Here is a 15,816-nt window from a genome sequence, read left to right on the forward strand (position 1 = left end):
GGTTGCACTCAAGTTTAGAGTTTGACTGCACATTGGAGCAGTCTCGTGGTGTAATGGATAGCACTCTGGACTCTGAATCCCAAGGTCCGGAGTTTGAGTCTCAGTGAGTACTGTACCCTGGCAGTTCAATGCCTCCCTGCCATCTGATCCCATCAGATCTCAGATGCTAAGCAGGGTCAGCCCTGGTTAGTACCGGGTGCTGTAGACACAGTACCGAGGACTTCCTTGTCACTGTCCAAGCTCGCTTGGCCGTGCCAAATGGACCTTAGGACTTAAACAGTGGGGTCAGTTCTGTGCACGCTGCACCTCACCTAAAAAGTCCACTGTGCAAGCTTGAAGGGCACACCCACATGGGGAGAGCCATTCCCAAATCTTCGTTCATGAAGTCTGGCCATACATACATACATTGATTAAGAACTTTATTGAGTGGCAATGCTTTTAACTCCTGATCAGAAGAACAAAACTGTGGGAATTACAAATATTGCACTGCAGTGGCAAATTTAACCTATTTACTTGATTTGGGATAACCAGCAGAGTTAAAAGTGATCATTACTAGAATAAAATACCATTTGTGGGAAAAGAGTAACAGCTGATCTTAAGAGACAAACTACATACTGAGGTTTCCATCTATCTTGCCACTACAATATCAAAACACAAAATCTCCAAAACAGAAATGATTTTTCTGAATTTAATATCTATTTCTTAGCAATGTATTTTAGACATGCAATCAGATTTAGTGAGGCAACATATCCTTAAGCATGAAAGTGATATCAGCAATGTCTTTGAGCAGGGTTAAATATCATATCTTGTTTGCTATGCCAAAGGGACAATTTTACCATCACGTATTTTTAATTTTATTTTTATTCTTTTTCTTTGCTAATGACTGAAAATGGATTTTTGGACTACTAAAATACTCAGATATGCATATATCACAAGGATCTATAATCTATAAAATCCCCCTAAATATATTCTGGTAGCTGTATGAAATCTTTCATATTAAGAGGATTATAAATATAATTCTTTGAAAATAGATTTTACAGTTATTAGAAATATAAAAATAACAACCATTTGCTTTGATAAAGTTATTTCCTTCTTATTCAATAATACTCTTTTAAACTTTGTTTCCTAGTAGTTTATTGTGCATCTGTGTAAAAGGTATTTAGACACTATGCAAAGGTATTATCTGTAATACTGTTCTTATCATCTTCTTAATATCTTAATTTTAAATATCTGATAACCTTCTGTAAATAAACACCAATTTAACTGGGGCAAGCAATCTCAGACTTAAGTCATTGAAAAAAAACATAGGAGCTGATAACATTTAGAAAGATGCTACAAAATAGTTATTTACATACACTGTTTCAACCCACACAGATAAATTCTTCCTCTGTATCAAAACAAGTATTGGTGATTAAGGAATGATATTGCATGTACATGGAATATAGAAAAACATCCCAGTTCAAGTAATGGGGAGAAATATTTGGTTTCCAGATGGTGTTTGAGTAATATATGAGGTTAAACCTTCATTATGTTAGAATTAGGAGTAGCATGGAGTTGGCAGCATGCTCTTTTCTACACTTGAAGTTCTCTTTCTCTATGCAAGGATAAGTGACTTTTAGATCTTTGCTACATTTGAACAATGAATCAATCAGTATTTCTATTAATATTTTTACACTCTGAAGGTGTAAATAACACTATTAAGGAGTCTAAGAAAACAGCATTTACATCCTTTCAGAAACTTTACATGGAAATTTTATTTTCATTTTTCTTTTTTTTTCCAATTGCTTGCAATTTTTCATAAATGTATATGGACAAACTTGACATATTACACAGTAGTACAAGCCTGGAATAGAAATTAATGAGCAAAAATGCATTTAAATACAATGTAACACAATGCATAAGCATTTTACGGGATTAATATACATTATGAACAATGAATTTTGTCAGGTCAAAAAAAGGATTTGGCATCTAGAAAGAGAATGTTGTCATTCACTCAGATCTCTTTGGAACATCAATAGCACCTCTAGCTAATAAATGATTGTCAAAAAAAAATTTAGCCAAAAAATTCAAGTAAAAACCATACAGTATTGCAAAATACAAAAAGGAAGAAACAACTTTATTACAACAATAATGGCTACCGCATGTTTAATTATTGCATAGCAATACCAAGGTCTGTTGATAAACTGCAGATATGGTGATTTTCCAAGTAGGCTGTAAGTGGAAAATGCAGCTATATCAGTCTTCAGGAAGGGTATGTATGTAAGTGATTTATACATCACTTTGAAAAAATCTCTCAGTGATTTTAAAGTAGCTCTTTTTTAAAGAAAGCCAAATGTGGACTTTTCACTGGCTTGCCTACTTACAGACAAAATAAAAACAACAAAACCTGTAAAAGGTAAGATAAATCGTCAGTGTTTTTAGTAACTAGTATTCTGGAGTTTCCCATAATAATTTAACAGGAATATTGTTTGCAGGCCCATGAGTATTCTCATTTTACATACTTGTTACAAGAATATCATGTGCATCAGTACTTTGTGTGAATTGGTCATATATACCAACATGCATGAAAACTCTACAGCAAAACCACAGCTAAACCACCCAACCAACAACTTCACCAACAATGCAGGTTTTACCACCTACATGAATGAAAATTCTCAGTGATTTTAGCCTGCTCTGAACTGAGTTATGGTTGGAAACCAGTGTGATGTAATATTGCAGGTTTTTTGAATGAATTTCTACTATAAATAAATCTAGCAGAAACTGAAAAATAACACATACTCTTACAGAAAAGCTTTAAATTTTTCTGTCATTTGTGGAAGTCTTTTATTTCTTTACAAATATGTTTCATATATCAGGCACAATACGTAACTTACTCTAAAACATTATATATATTTTATATATACATAAATATATATAATATATATAAATTAGAGTTTTATATATAAGGGAATACATATATACACACAAGCCACTTCTGCATATATATTCCCTTATATATATATGTCTATATGTACATTCACAAAAGACATAAACAATTTTCTCTGGAAACAAGTAAAATACAAATTATAAACTGCTCAAAGAAGGTTTAAAAGGAAATAGATAATTTCCTTTGGAGTTAACAGATTTGTTCGGATATTTCTTTAAATATATCCTATTTTATATTCTACATTCAGAGTTTATGGTGGGATATTTTTAGTTTACTTATTTACACAGACTATTGGAATAATACACATTGTGCGTTAATTTAATGACTGATTAATTAGGAATACCATGCAGGTGTAGGAAATTTGCCAGTTATAATAAATCCTGAATTTGCTATATTATATCTGATACTCCTGAGATGTGGTATGGAGAAAATAAGGCTGAAGCCTCCACTGAGGCCATATCACCTCCAATATCTGATAAAGCTCTTTGACAGGTATTTTCATGTTTACTTCAGTGGACTTTGTATGAGGCTGAAGAAGGCAAGAATGGTTTGAAGACTATTTTTGAAGAAACAATCATCTCTGGTTTTCTAAAGAGCATTTGAAAAACAATCATTATTCCTTAGCCCTAACCCAATTTTTTGTGACCATCTCCCTCAACTGCCTCACGAAAGAAAAAGCAAGCTAAAATTTGGTACTATTTCTAAACTGAAAATCCTAACTTTTTTTCAGGGATGCAAAATGGAATTCTGTAACACTTTTAAAAACTTGACTTTGTTAATTTTGCTAACTCAGAAGTTATAAGGAAACGAACAAAAAGAAAGGAGGGCCAACATCTCACAGAAAGGTCAGTAGGCTTTGGATATCTAAATGACACATTGAGTTATTATACCAGGTCGGTGATGCAAAAACTTCGCAAGTATAGGTTAAGTCTTTAGACTTAATAAAGTTATGCCAATTGATACAAAGAATTTGGTCAAAGATATGCACTGTCTTAAAAATAGAACTGTAAGCAGCTTCAAATATTTGTGACACTTTCTAATAGTCTGTGCAAGTTTTACCGTTATGCATTTTGTTAACTTTATTCTTCCAGGGTTGTGCAAGTTTCCAAACTTCAACTGAGAGGTAGATAATGAGAAAAAATTAAACTGCAAAACTACAACATGCAAACTATGTTGAAATCACATAGCAATGCTTATGCAAATTGTGATTAAAAAGGTGATAGTACATTCAAGCACTTTCAATGTATATATATGCACAAATATCAGAAGTGCACCCACTAAAAAAAAAACAAAACAACAGACAGCCTCCTTAAAACTGATATGCCATCTCTGAAAATAATTATTTTAAAATTCCCTTTATATTCCTCTCTGTGAGTAGAAAAATAGTCTTCTATAGAGAAACTAACAAAAGTTGCCTGATTCAGTATTTTTATAAGCAAAATCGTCAGTGCCAGTTTTAGCATGTTCATCTATAAAAGTGGTCATTGGCTTTGTTTAGTGAAGTCCTCAAAACTGCCCCAAATCTGGTTGTATGTGGTATTTGTAGCTTATTCTGTATCTTGGTAATACCTCTCCACTAATACCCACAACCAGACCTGAGAGTAGCAAATAAAAAATGTTGCATTTGGCAACATGGTAAATGTAGCATTTCAGGAAAAACTATGACAAGAAAGCCTTAAAGATAAATCACTACATTTCTGGTCCAAGTTCTTTGTGTTATATCAAAATGTAGAATGCAGTGGGGTGGTAGAGGCAGGGAACTTTCAATAGGAACAAGAATTATGTGAAGAAAAATCATATACACATTGCCAAATGTTTTTAAGCACACTAGATGCAGATATGCAAAATTACCATTAAAATTCACAGGAATTTTGAATCATAATACCAGTTCTGTCATTCACTTTAGCAGTAAGTAAAAGTTGAACTTCCTCTCATAAGGACATCACCACAGGATTTTATAGAAAGATGCTTTTTTGAACTTACAAATGGAATACAGAACTGACAACTGCAACCACAGCTCAGTGTGGAAAGGTGGGAGGGGTGAAATTTTGATATGTTCCTGAAAGAGTACTGAGAATTATTAGTAAGAAGTCTTTCTCTGGATTTGGAAAGGGCAATACGGAACCCTCCAGCTAGTAGAGAGTATGATGTCAAAAACCCTAAAGAGACAAAAGTATCTGGATGCGTACTCTAAAACAACTTGAAATTTAACCTTGATGTTACATAGGAAAAAAATACTGATGTTATCCACTTTCCTATTAATTTTAAATTTTTGGCATGATTTTTTTCTGGATTGATAAAATAAAAGCAAGAGGATAATTAGACTTAGTCATATTGTGGCAGAGAAATGAAAAGAATGAGGTATACATGAGTATAAATAAGAAGAATTCAGAATTTGCACTGACAGACAGCGACTACAGATTCTTATATATGCATAACAGATGCATATATGTTATATGCATAACAGATGCATGTGGTATGTCTTGAAGTTTGCGTACATTTCTTCATCATTGGGCAGGAGAATCTCCTAGTCCTGACCCTGCAGTGGTTCAGATTGAAGGTGAGTTAATTAAAAGAAACCAGGGGAATTTAGAGAGATGGTGTATACAACCAGGTCTAATCATGAAAGTAGAAATATAATGATGAAATGATTTAAAATACAAATTACAGGTCAGTGCAAGTAAGAATAATATTCAGGGGTTTGCAGGCAAGTTATACTCCTTTTGCTACTTTGTTGCTTAGTATAGAGTTGATTCAAGGCAATTTATTATTATCATTACTTTTAGAAATACAGGCTATCTCCACCACAAGGCAATTGCTCCTTTAGGACCTACTATTTGGAAGACACAGGTTTTTAATTCCAGGCAGTTTTTGCATAGATATGATTCCAATTTTCTTCATTCATCTCTGGATTTTAACTTCTTTAATATTCAGTAATACCAAGAGTATGCTGATGGTTTTTATTTTGTTGCTAATATTAAGAGGAAAAGTAATGAAAGAGGTGTAAGAAAATGTATGACTTGACTCTTTCTACTTTATATTGCTCCAATTGCCTGCTACATCATTTTGCCTTATAGGAATAAAAATTGCAGATTGTTGAATGGTGGTAAAGCAGGTCTTTCATTCTTATTATTTTTTAACATACTTGACCAGAAATAGAAGAATGCCATCCCTGTACAGGGTTTATAGAAATTTTTATTTCCTCTGATAGTAACATAATTTTTGTTACTGGTGGTCAGATGTGTCTGTGGCTCAAAGAAACTTTTTTTCCCCTTATTTCCTATGCCATATTGTATTGCATTCTGAGATCCTGCATAGAACAGGCAAGGTTCCCTGCGTATTTCCTGAGAGACGTTTTTATCAACTTTTTTCTGAGTCCTTTATTTACTCAGCAGCAACTTTTAACAGCCTTCAGTCAAAAGCTGACACTTGTTGTCTTCTACTCTGTATTCTTAATCATACTGTTTTTTGCAAAGAGATAATGGGCACCTCCAATTTTGCCTCAGACATTTTGGTTCAGCCTTTGTATTAATCTCTATTCAAATAATTTCTGCCTTTCTATTAGTTGCTGTCAAGAGCACAGTGATGTGCCTGATGACTCTTAGGCCTAAAATTTCAGTTCATCTTTCTCAATCCAGTATTTATAACTAATATTCCTTACTATATGAAAACTTAGTGTCTATGAAACTCCTCATCCCTTTCTGGCTATGGGCACACAGGTCCTGGAATTCACTCAGTATGTTTGTATAGCCAAGAAAAAAGCAATGCTTTTGTCTCATGGGATGCTAGCAGGGCTGTGGTTCTGAGGGAGGTGCAATGTATTTATTTCCTCTCTGAAGCTGGGGGCTGGGAGAGGAACTGCAATTTTATTCAAATCTGAATGCGCAACTCATATTTTTTCCCAAAACTCTGAAATGCATATATTTTGTTGCTGATGCACCTATAAAACTACAGGACTTGTTGGAGATATTTGTTTTTTTCTGAACATAATTAGGTAAAAAGTAGATACTAAATTGTCTACCATGCTGCAAATAGATTCATGATGCTTCTCTCTCAAAACAGTGCTGAAATAATTAAAAAGTTCAGCACTACTATGGAACTTCAGAGTATATGAGATGATAACACACTAAAACTTAAATATTACCAAATTTTTTAGAAGAAAAATTAAAGTAATAATATTGAACATAATAATATTAATAATATTAAAAATAACTTTCTTAAAAACACTCCCGTAACTGCTAGATGTAACTATTAATTTTTTTATTTTGTTATTGGCAATTCAAATTGTGTTTATCACGGCTAGCTCTCTGTGCAATATATTTTCAACATTTTGAGATTTAGAAGAGGGCTAAAAGGAATTATTTTCTTTTCCTCGATTTGAGTGTAGGTTTATCCTGCATAAACAATGCATAAATGTTTTATGAATCACACCCTTAATTTTCACAATTTCTAAGGCATTTATATTCATCCCTGCAAAAGAAGTACTACCTTTCCTAACATAGAAATAGAACAGTAATATTTTTACTTATCTTTAGAAGCTTGCAATTTTAGCTTTCAAATGCAATGCTAAATGATTGCTGTAAAGTAAAATTGTAGACTTATGCTTTTTTTTTTGTCTAAAGGAAGAGGAACAATTGTGTACATTTTAATTTATATGAGTGTCTGTGTGAAATTGTAGACACTAAACTAAATATCTAGCAGAAAACTTACATGTCAAAGCTTCCAGACAAAGCTTCCTGCACAAAGACTTCCATATTGCCCTTGTTAACGTGCCTTGCAGCATTTTTGCTCAAAGCAGCATTACAAAAATAAAGAAGTAGCTTTTCACTAAATTGATGCAAAAGGGAGGTGAGAACTGGTATGAAGCTTCCTATCTGCAAAGACCTGAAGTTAGACCTCAAGTCTCCTCTCAGGAAACCATCAAACAACTAATGACTTGCCAATAAAACCAAGCATCTACTTTGAAGTCATTGGCATGAAACTGATTCAGGCCACAGAAGTGAAGGGTTGGTATCCTTTTAACATCAGTAGATTCTGAATCTAGTCCCTTCAGGAAAAAGGATTCACAGTTCGATCCAGATCCTTCAGCCACACAGGAATACATAATTAAACAAACTAATTGCCATTTTTGTTAGCAATGTAAATCTTGGGTTTAAATCTTTTATGTACAGGTAAATTTTAGCTTAGTTTGAATTAGTGAGGTCTGAATGCACTTTGTGTTCAAATGTGTATGCTGAAGTGCAATGTAGTCAGCTATCTCAGGAGGAAACTACTTCTGGAATATATTATGAATCAGCTGCTTATTGTATTTTAAAGATGGTGCCCACTGACTGTTCAACTTCTACCCTTAACTTTTACATCCATATTATAATTATTTATTCGGATGTAGTGTTTTATCTAGTAGGAATGCAAAAGACAAAAAAAGTTTCCATGTGGTTCAGTCAGGTACTCTGTCTCTTTTGAAACAAAATTTTGAACTTATATTCTCTTTAATACTAGTGGTAGGTAGAGTGTGGGCAGTTTATTTCAACAGACTTTAACTATACACTAAAGATGAATGCAAATATCTTCCCAAATAAGAATAGGAGATACTTTTGCATTAGTTATACTTTTGAAACAAAAATATTTGTCACTGAAAGGCTTTATAGTCTGGTTTACCTGACTCTTGATTGTCCAGAGTCGTATTTTCATGGAATCACTACCTCTGTAATCTTAATTTTGCATCACTGAAATAAATAAATGGTAGATAGTAATTGAACTTAGAGTCTTGCCACAGGGCAAAAATCTGTTCCCATCCAATACTGTGACTGATTATTATTACCACAAAACTTGGCCTGTGTCTTGAAGACATAAATATGGAAAGTCATAAATATTGCCTTCTGATCTATAATGGAGATTAAATATTGGTTTCTCTTTCTGAGGGATCTTCAAGAGCTTTGTCAGCTCTGCTGGAAGCATCTTCATTCTCATTGTTTGTTAACGGTTCTGCTTCCTTTGGGTCAGCATTCTTCTGAGCTTTCTGCTTCTCATCTTCTAGCTTCTTTTCTTTTGCCAAAAGCCTGTAGTTGATGGCATTGCCAATGAACAACCAGATACTGGCCACAGTCACAATCACTCCGCAGACAAAATACATGTACTGGTATTCACCAGTAACATCTACTAACCATCCTGAAATACAAAGACAAGAGGAGAGAAAGAGTATTTAGACTAGGATGTATATCCTACTAGGTTATACTAGTATATACTAGGATGTAGCATTTAGACTGGATAGGTATTTAGACCAAGATGGTAATCTTCCCTTGGAGAAATACCTATGTATTCCTTGATTTTGAAGCTGGAGCATAAAAACATTTTCAACATGTTAAAATTTCCTAATATAGACAGTGGAACTCTAACAAAACCTGTATTAGTCAAGATAGCAATTGTCATTTGAGTCACTGACAATTACAGAATATTGAAGAATAAAGTAAAAAAAACTTAATGAATGACACTTATTTAGTTCTTTTATTTTTATTCTTTTATTTTATTCAACTTCCAATTGTGTTTCCTATTGTTTTAGAACGACTGTCTGATACTCCCTGAGGCTTCACACAGACAACAGGATGAAGAGGTATGTGCCTTCTTAGGCCGCTGTCTGTGCATCAACTGCCTGCTTTTCATGTTTACTTTCCTGTGACTGGTGAAAGAGCTAGAAAAGCTTCTCCCTTCAGCCATCATGCCCAACTGCTGAGTTTTAAACTGAGGCCTGTACGTAAAAATTAGATTCACAACTCTGAGATTAATTTGGTCATGACAAGGAAAATAAAATATAACAGTTCTTTCTATTTATGAGACATTCTTTCTAAATTTTCACAATTCCCAAATCAACATTTGTACATATCCAAGTGTTTAGCTATGAACTCTGCTACACTATAATTGAAATTCAAAGGAAAACCTGCAGGCTTCAATTTAGTATGTATTTAGATGCTTTTACTGGGTTGAAGCCATAATGCTAGCCTATTCATCTGACACACATTTAGAAGCCATTAAATTATTCCAGAATTTTGGGTCTTTTCACAAACTTAGTATTAGGAAAAACTGAAATAGAACTGCAAGGGTACAATTCCTCTATTAGTGTAAATAGTGCAATTTGCTGATTTTTATTGATGAGCAGTCTCATAAAACTGAAGTTTAAAAATGAAACTCTTGAATTAACATTACCTTAGCATAAAGGATATGAATTAGTCAAAACTGGAGCTTAGCCTTTCCATGTGTTCCCTCTGTTTAAAAGTTGTCTCTATTTAAAAGTTAAATCCATTATTCATACAATTACAGCACAATCAAATGCTTTTCAAAACTCCTGAAAAGCTAATATACTGAAAAATAAATAGTTGTGTGTGCTACTGCTCCATAAATATTAGATTTAATATCTTTAGAGTTGGCACTGATTTCAGAACCTGACTGAAAAGGCTGGACTCCAGAGGTCACAGGCTCAGACGCCCCACTAGGTGGCATAGGTAGAGCCTGTGAGAGAAGAAAATATTTTTTCTACCCTTACCAAAATGAATTTCTAAGTTAAATGATGAGAAAAATATGGAAAGTCTTGAGAAGTATTAAAAATTTACTTGTACAAATACTATTTTACTGAAACGAGTGGAATTGTTTTGGCATATTTAAAATTGCATGCAACAATGCTATTTTCATGCAAATACTGACAGTAATCTAAAATACTCTGATATGTAGAAATCGGTTTAGGCACACATAATTTTTCTGACTTCTGAGGCAATGTTTATGTGGGTACAGTATATGATCAGAAGGCTGACAATCTCACTATCTTTATATTCTCTTATTTTTGGACTTGCACTGCACAACACACACCAGAATACACACCAATGCTTCTCAACAAGATTTAAGCATCTATTTTTTGTCTCTTATATCATCAGAAACCTTAAAATTAAAAGAGCTTACTAGCAGCATTCCCAAATACTGACTAAAAAGCTAGCAAATAGAAAATATTTTACATAGGACATCATTATTTTTTGCTACAAGAAACCCAGATGTTATGAATATAGTCTAAGCTATACACCTAGGCTTTCTTTAAGCTACCCTTATAGTTGGAAAAGAGAAGCTGGCAACATTGTCATCTTTCAGTCAGTTCACACTCTGAATTGCCTTATCTGTTGGCTATAGAAACATGCTAAAGGATTGGCTGTGAGCAGAGATGTGGTGTGAAATCATGTCAGGGTGCAATGCTCTGTGGCACCATGATGGAATCCCACAATGCATGCACCCTGCCTAAGCTATTGAGGATGTCCCTGTTCTTCTGACACCTCTCTCCTAGTTTCTTTTCTCTTGAAATGGCAATCCTCTCTGTTTAGACAAACAAAAGCTGTTGTTTGAAATTTAAGCAAGTGTAATAGACTGCTCCTTGAGCTGTCACTAGGTTCAAGAAACTGTAAGCCACCCTGTGGGATCTTCACAAAAATGGACCAATGGATTCAACCAATTCAAGAGGGTAAGAACTTTGTGGGCAAACAGCAAATTGGAGATGGATATATGTAATACAAGGTTGCAAAGCTAGCCCTACGTGCTATCAGGAAAACATATTTACCACATGGATTTATTGGCCAGTAGAGATATGCTCTTAACCTGTTTTTTGCATATACATGCAATAAATGCCTTTAGGTTCTCACATGAACCTGCAGCTGCAAAGCCCAAAGGTAATTGATGTAGTGTACTTCTGCTACAGTACACTTCTTGTCACAGCAAAAACATTAAATAACATTAAGAACAGTGTTTATATTTATTCAATGTTCACTTGCAAGATTATCCTGTAATGTTTGAAAAAATAGAAAGAAATAGATTCTTACCTCCTAGAGGAGGGCCTATGAGCACAGGGCAACATTCCACAATGGTGACAAGTCCAACTGCACTGGAAAATCTGGCAGCCCCAACGAGGTCCATCAATGTCTCAAAAAGAACGCTGCTAACCATTCCAAATGCAAAACCAAAAAATACAGCATATATCACCAGGCCAGTGTAATTTTTTGCCAGAGGGCACAAGATATGACAGACACCATTGTACAAGACGGCAAAACTAAAGAAGTACTGAATCTTTGGCCGGATAAACCTGGAGTTTGCCACGAGTCCCATTGAAGGCCTAGCAAACATGTCTACAAAGGCTAAGATAGATAGCAAAAAAGCAGCAGAATATTCATCAATTCCCTTGTGCTTGGCATAAGGAGCCAGGAATACTATTGGAGCAAAGAAACCAATAAACATAATGACATTTCCTGACAAATAGATCAGAAACCCTCTGTGTTTGAAGAGGGAGAGATCTAGATACTTATTCATGGTTTGCCAACAAGACTTCTTGTCATTTTTGTGCAAGGCAGAATCTCCTGTGCCTTTTTCAACATCTTTTTTCACACTCGGGACTTTCTTCGGTCCAACAGGTCTCATAAGTGACCCAGCCACACAGCAGTTCAAAAGAAGTCCTCCCAGAATAAGAAAGCTTCCTTTCCAGCCAAATGCATTAAAGAGGAATTGATTCAGAGGTGCCAGTGTGCTCAGAAACACTGGACTTCCAGCCATGGCCAATCCATTAGCAATGGGACGCTTCTTATAGAAATACTTGCCAATCATGGTTAAGGCAGGCTGTAAGTTGAACGCTAAACCCAGACCTAAACAACACATAAAAGACAGTATTATTGCAAGTCATGCATTGAAAAATATATTGCATGTCTTTCAATTTTTTTTTTTAAACCCAGTGATTCTCAATAAAGATAGAAACCAACTAGCATCAGAGAATGAAATACAGCTTCATTGCTGACTATGTGTGTTAATGTCAAGACTGCGTCATGGTGGCATTTGGTCATTTCCCCCCTGTAGCACTGCATTAAAAGCCAAAATTCTTTGTTGTGTTCCAGCAACTTTAGAGTTAGGGCAATCACATAGAGAGGAATAATGGTATCAGCGCTTTGACTCACCATTTCTATATTTGCTAATGAATGCAGGCTGTATTTAAATGCATGAATCTCCTACTTTTTTACTTCCAAATCTAATTAAGATCCAATTTGTAAACTAAACTGGAACTTAAAATGGCCAATTATTTTAGAGCACATTCAGCTCCCCTTCCCAAGGTCACTGCTAAAAGTGTAAGAGTTGTAGAGGACACACCTGGGAGCAAACCACCCATCCACATCATCAGAGTGTATAAGCTGAACCCTGCACTGAACCTCTAGGCCTTCTCTCTGTATAAAGACATCTGGGCAATAAGATATAAGTAGCTACACATCTGCTTGATTGCACAGGAGAGAAGTTTTCTTCTTTCATTAGGCCCATTCCTTGACTCTGACTTTATTCTTTTAGTGGCCTCAAGTTTAGGGTGTCAAAAATAAGAGCTTCAAAAATTAATCACTGAATAATGAAGGACTCCTTTAATGTCAACATAAAATGAGCTTGAATATACAAGAATTATCCCACTTATCACCTGCTGATATTTCACTTTGCCTCCCTTATTCTGAGAAGGGAGATTAAAACACCTTCAGAACTTTTAGTAAGGAAGTTACTTAATTTATTGGCATCGCGATCACTTTAGTTCATTGCTTTAGGCAATATCTAGGCCTCTGATAGATGATTATGAATAATTTTATTACTGATCCTGAAGGGATTTTAAACAGAAAACTATTGCACTGAAAGTTCTTATACTTTTCTGAGAGATTATATGTATGTATAAACCTACACAAAGCTGGTACAAGCTTTCATAATTTTACTAGAATTCTGCTAGCCTCTCTCAGCCTGTTGGCAGTGCAACCTGATTGAAAGCTAAAAATTGAATGTGAAATTGTACTCATATGACTGTAGTAATGCTGTCATGAGCCAATCAATTTTATACCATTATTATAGTGCAGTGTGGAACAGTCCATACATACAGCATTTACTGAATAAATTCATCAGTTATTTCTGAATTATCCTAAGATATAATTTAACGTCACATCAGCTAATTTAAAGGATTTGATAGTTAGGTATCTGAAATTAACTGATCTTCCTACCTTCTTGGATTGCATCTCTACACAGAGGACCCTTGATCAGTAAAGCTCATTGGTAGAACAATATTAGAAATAATTTGATATAATAAATATAATATATATAATATAATACAACATAACATAACATAACCTTTTAAACAGAACTCTTACCTCCAACCACACCAATACATATATATAGTTCAAGGACACTATTGCAGAAAGAACTTGCAATCATTCCAAAGGAACACAGGATACCACCAGCTATCATCACAGGCCGGCTACCATACTTATTCACCAAAATGCTGCTTATGGGACCTGTTGGTAGAAAGAAAATGCAATTACACGTAACAGGTAACTCCATCATATATGCCTTTGTATTCACAACACGTTGGCATGCTTTCCTCTTCCTTCTGGGAAAATATTAAACTGTTTCTATACCAGTCTGTCTTACAAACACACTCTGTGAATTTGCAGACACATGACCCTGGATGTGTATATATTGCCTCCATGACAACGTAAATATTAATTATCGAAATGGATAAGAAGATTAAAGACATCAGACAAGCAAGAGGGATTGTTACAATTCAGGAGCAATCAATACCGAAATTGGTCAATGGAAGTGTGAAAGTGCAAGGATGGAAGAAATTCAAGTATGAGACAGGTATCAAAAAATGCACAGAGCAGGAAGAATCTCCAGGCAGAGCAAACTAAAAACTGATCTTAATATTGCATCATGTCCTACTTCCCTGCTTAGAACCATATACAGGCTTAAAACTGTTGTCAAATAAGAACATAAATCTCTGGCCCTTGAAGCTTGTTTTCCCTTACCTCATCAAGAGAGGAGTGTTAACGGGCAGTAAGATGACTATAAGTTGTCTGACAAAATCTAAAATATGGTTTAGCATAAAGACCTATAAACTTAGAAAATATTGCTACAGGTCCATTTCTCAGTTTCAATTGCAATCCAGTTTATGGTGTAATTATATCCATACTAAACAAACACAGCTAGTGCAATTTAGCATGACATGCATTATATGTTTTTTGGATGACCATGACTAGAATAGATGATGTGCTACATATCAAGATTAAGAGATTGTCAAAGCTCTTAAGGTAAACTTACATAGCATCTGACTGCACTGTATTTGGCCCAAACCATTACAAACAGACTTGCTTTTGCAATAACTAAACTTATCCAATTAAAAAAAAATAATAATACTTCTCTAAAAACCCCCACAACAACCCAACATCATAAAAAGCAATGCATTTCAAATTTCAGGTAATGCAGGCACCTGGCATATAGTGGAATGTCATGCTCTGCATCTGATTTTGCTGCAAATATTTCACTGGTAGTAGTACCAGTAACAGTTTTAAGGATCTCTTTTTATAAATAGCTAAAGGAATAAATGTCTGAAATTCCATGTCTTGAAAAAAGCCAAATCCAGTCAAATTTAAAAGTGTGATGTTATAGGCACGGTTATTTTAGACTCACTCCTTGAATTACCTTAAATGCATTGGAGCATTATTATGGATAGACTGCAAATGTTAATTACTACTTGCATATCATCAACAGAAGTCTTAAGGATATGCCAAATGATCAATTTTTATCTTACTTATTTATGGAAATAAGAGTTTCCCTGTGCCTGCCTGTGTTTTCTAACAGCTAATGAATACAGTGGTCAACTTGAAAATAACTTGAATAGGAAGCAAAGATTTGAGTGATTTTTAGATCTTAGTTTGTACATTCATTAAGTAGCTTGGGTGCCAAGGAGTCTAGGGAAGCTCCTATACATTTCCTGTACAGGCAGCACAGTCACTGGCCAGTACAGTAAGCTTGTCATCAGTAAAAGCAACCTATTTTCCTGCTCAGTTCAATGTAGGTGG

At 34.7% G+C, this 15,816-nt stretch overlaps 1 protein-coding gene across 4 annotated transcripts in view; it reads right to left on the reverse strand.

The window, feature by feature from the left end:
* Positions 1 to 509: 509 nt before the first annotated feature.
* Positions 510 to 15,816, reverse strand: part of SLC16A7 (solute carrier family 16 member 7) — an 85,758-nt gene continuing 70,451 nt past the window's right edge. For 2 of the 4 annotated variants that reach the window (XM_071552325.1, XM_071552324.1), the window contains exons 3-5: positions 14,107 to 14,250; positions 11,776 to 12,588; positions 510 to 9,094 (exon numbers count right to left, since the gene is read on the reverse strand). In XM_071552325.1, the coding sequence (XP_071408426.1) occupies positions 8,823 to 9,094; positions 11,776 to 12,588; positions 14,107 to 14,250 (1,229 nt within the window). In that variant the 3' untranslated portion in view covers positions 510 to 8,822. The remainder of the gene's footprint in view (positions 9,095 to 11,775; positions 12,589 to 14,106; positions 14,251 to 15,816) is intronic. The other 2 variants (XM_071552323.1, XM_071552322.1) reach the window with 1 other exon arrangement.

This window comes from Pithys albifrons, chromosome 3 (assembly GCF_047495875.1).
Source record: "Pithys albifrons albifrons isolate INPA30051 chromosome 3, PitAlb_v1, whole genome shotgun sequence".
Lineage (NCBI taxonomy): Eukaryota > Metazoa > Chordata > Aves > Passeriformes > Thamnophilidae > Pithys > Pithys albifrons.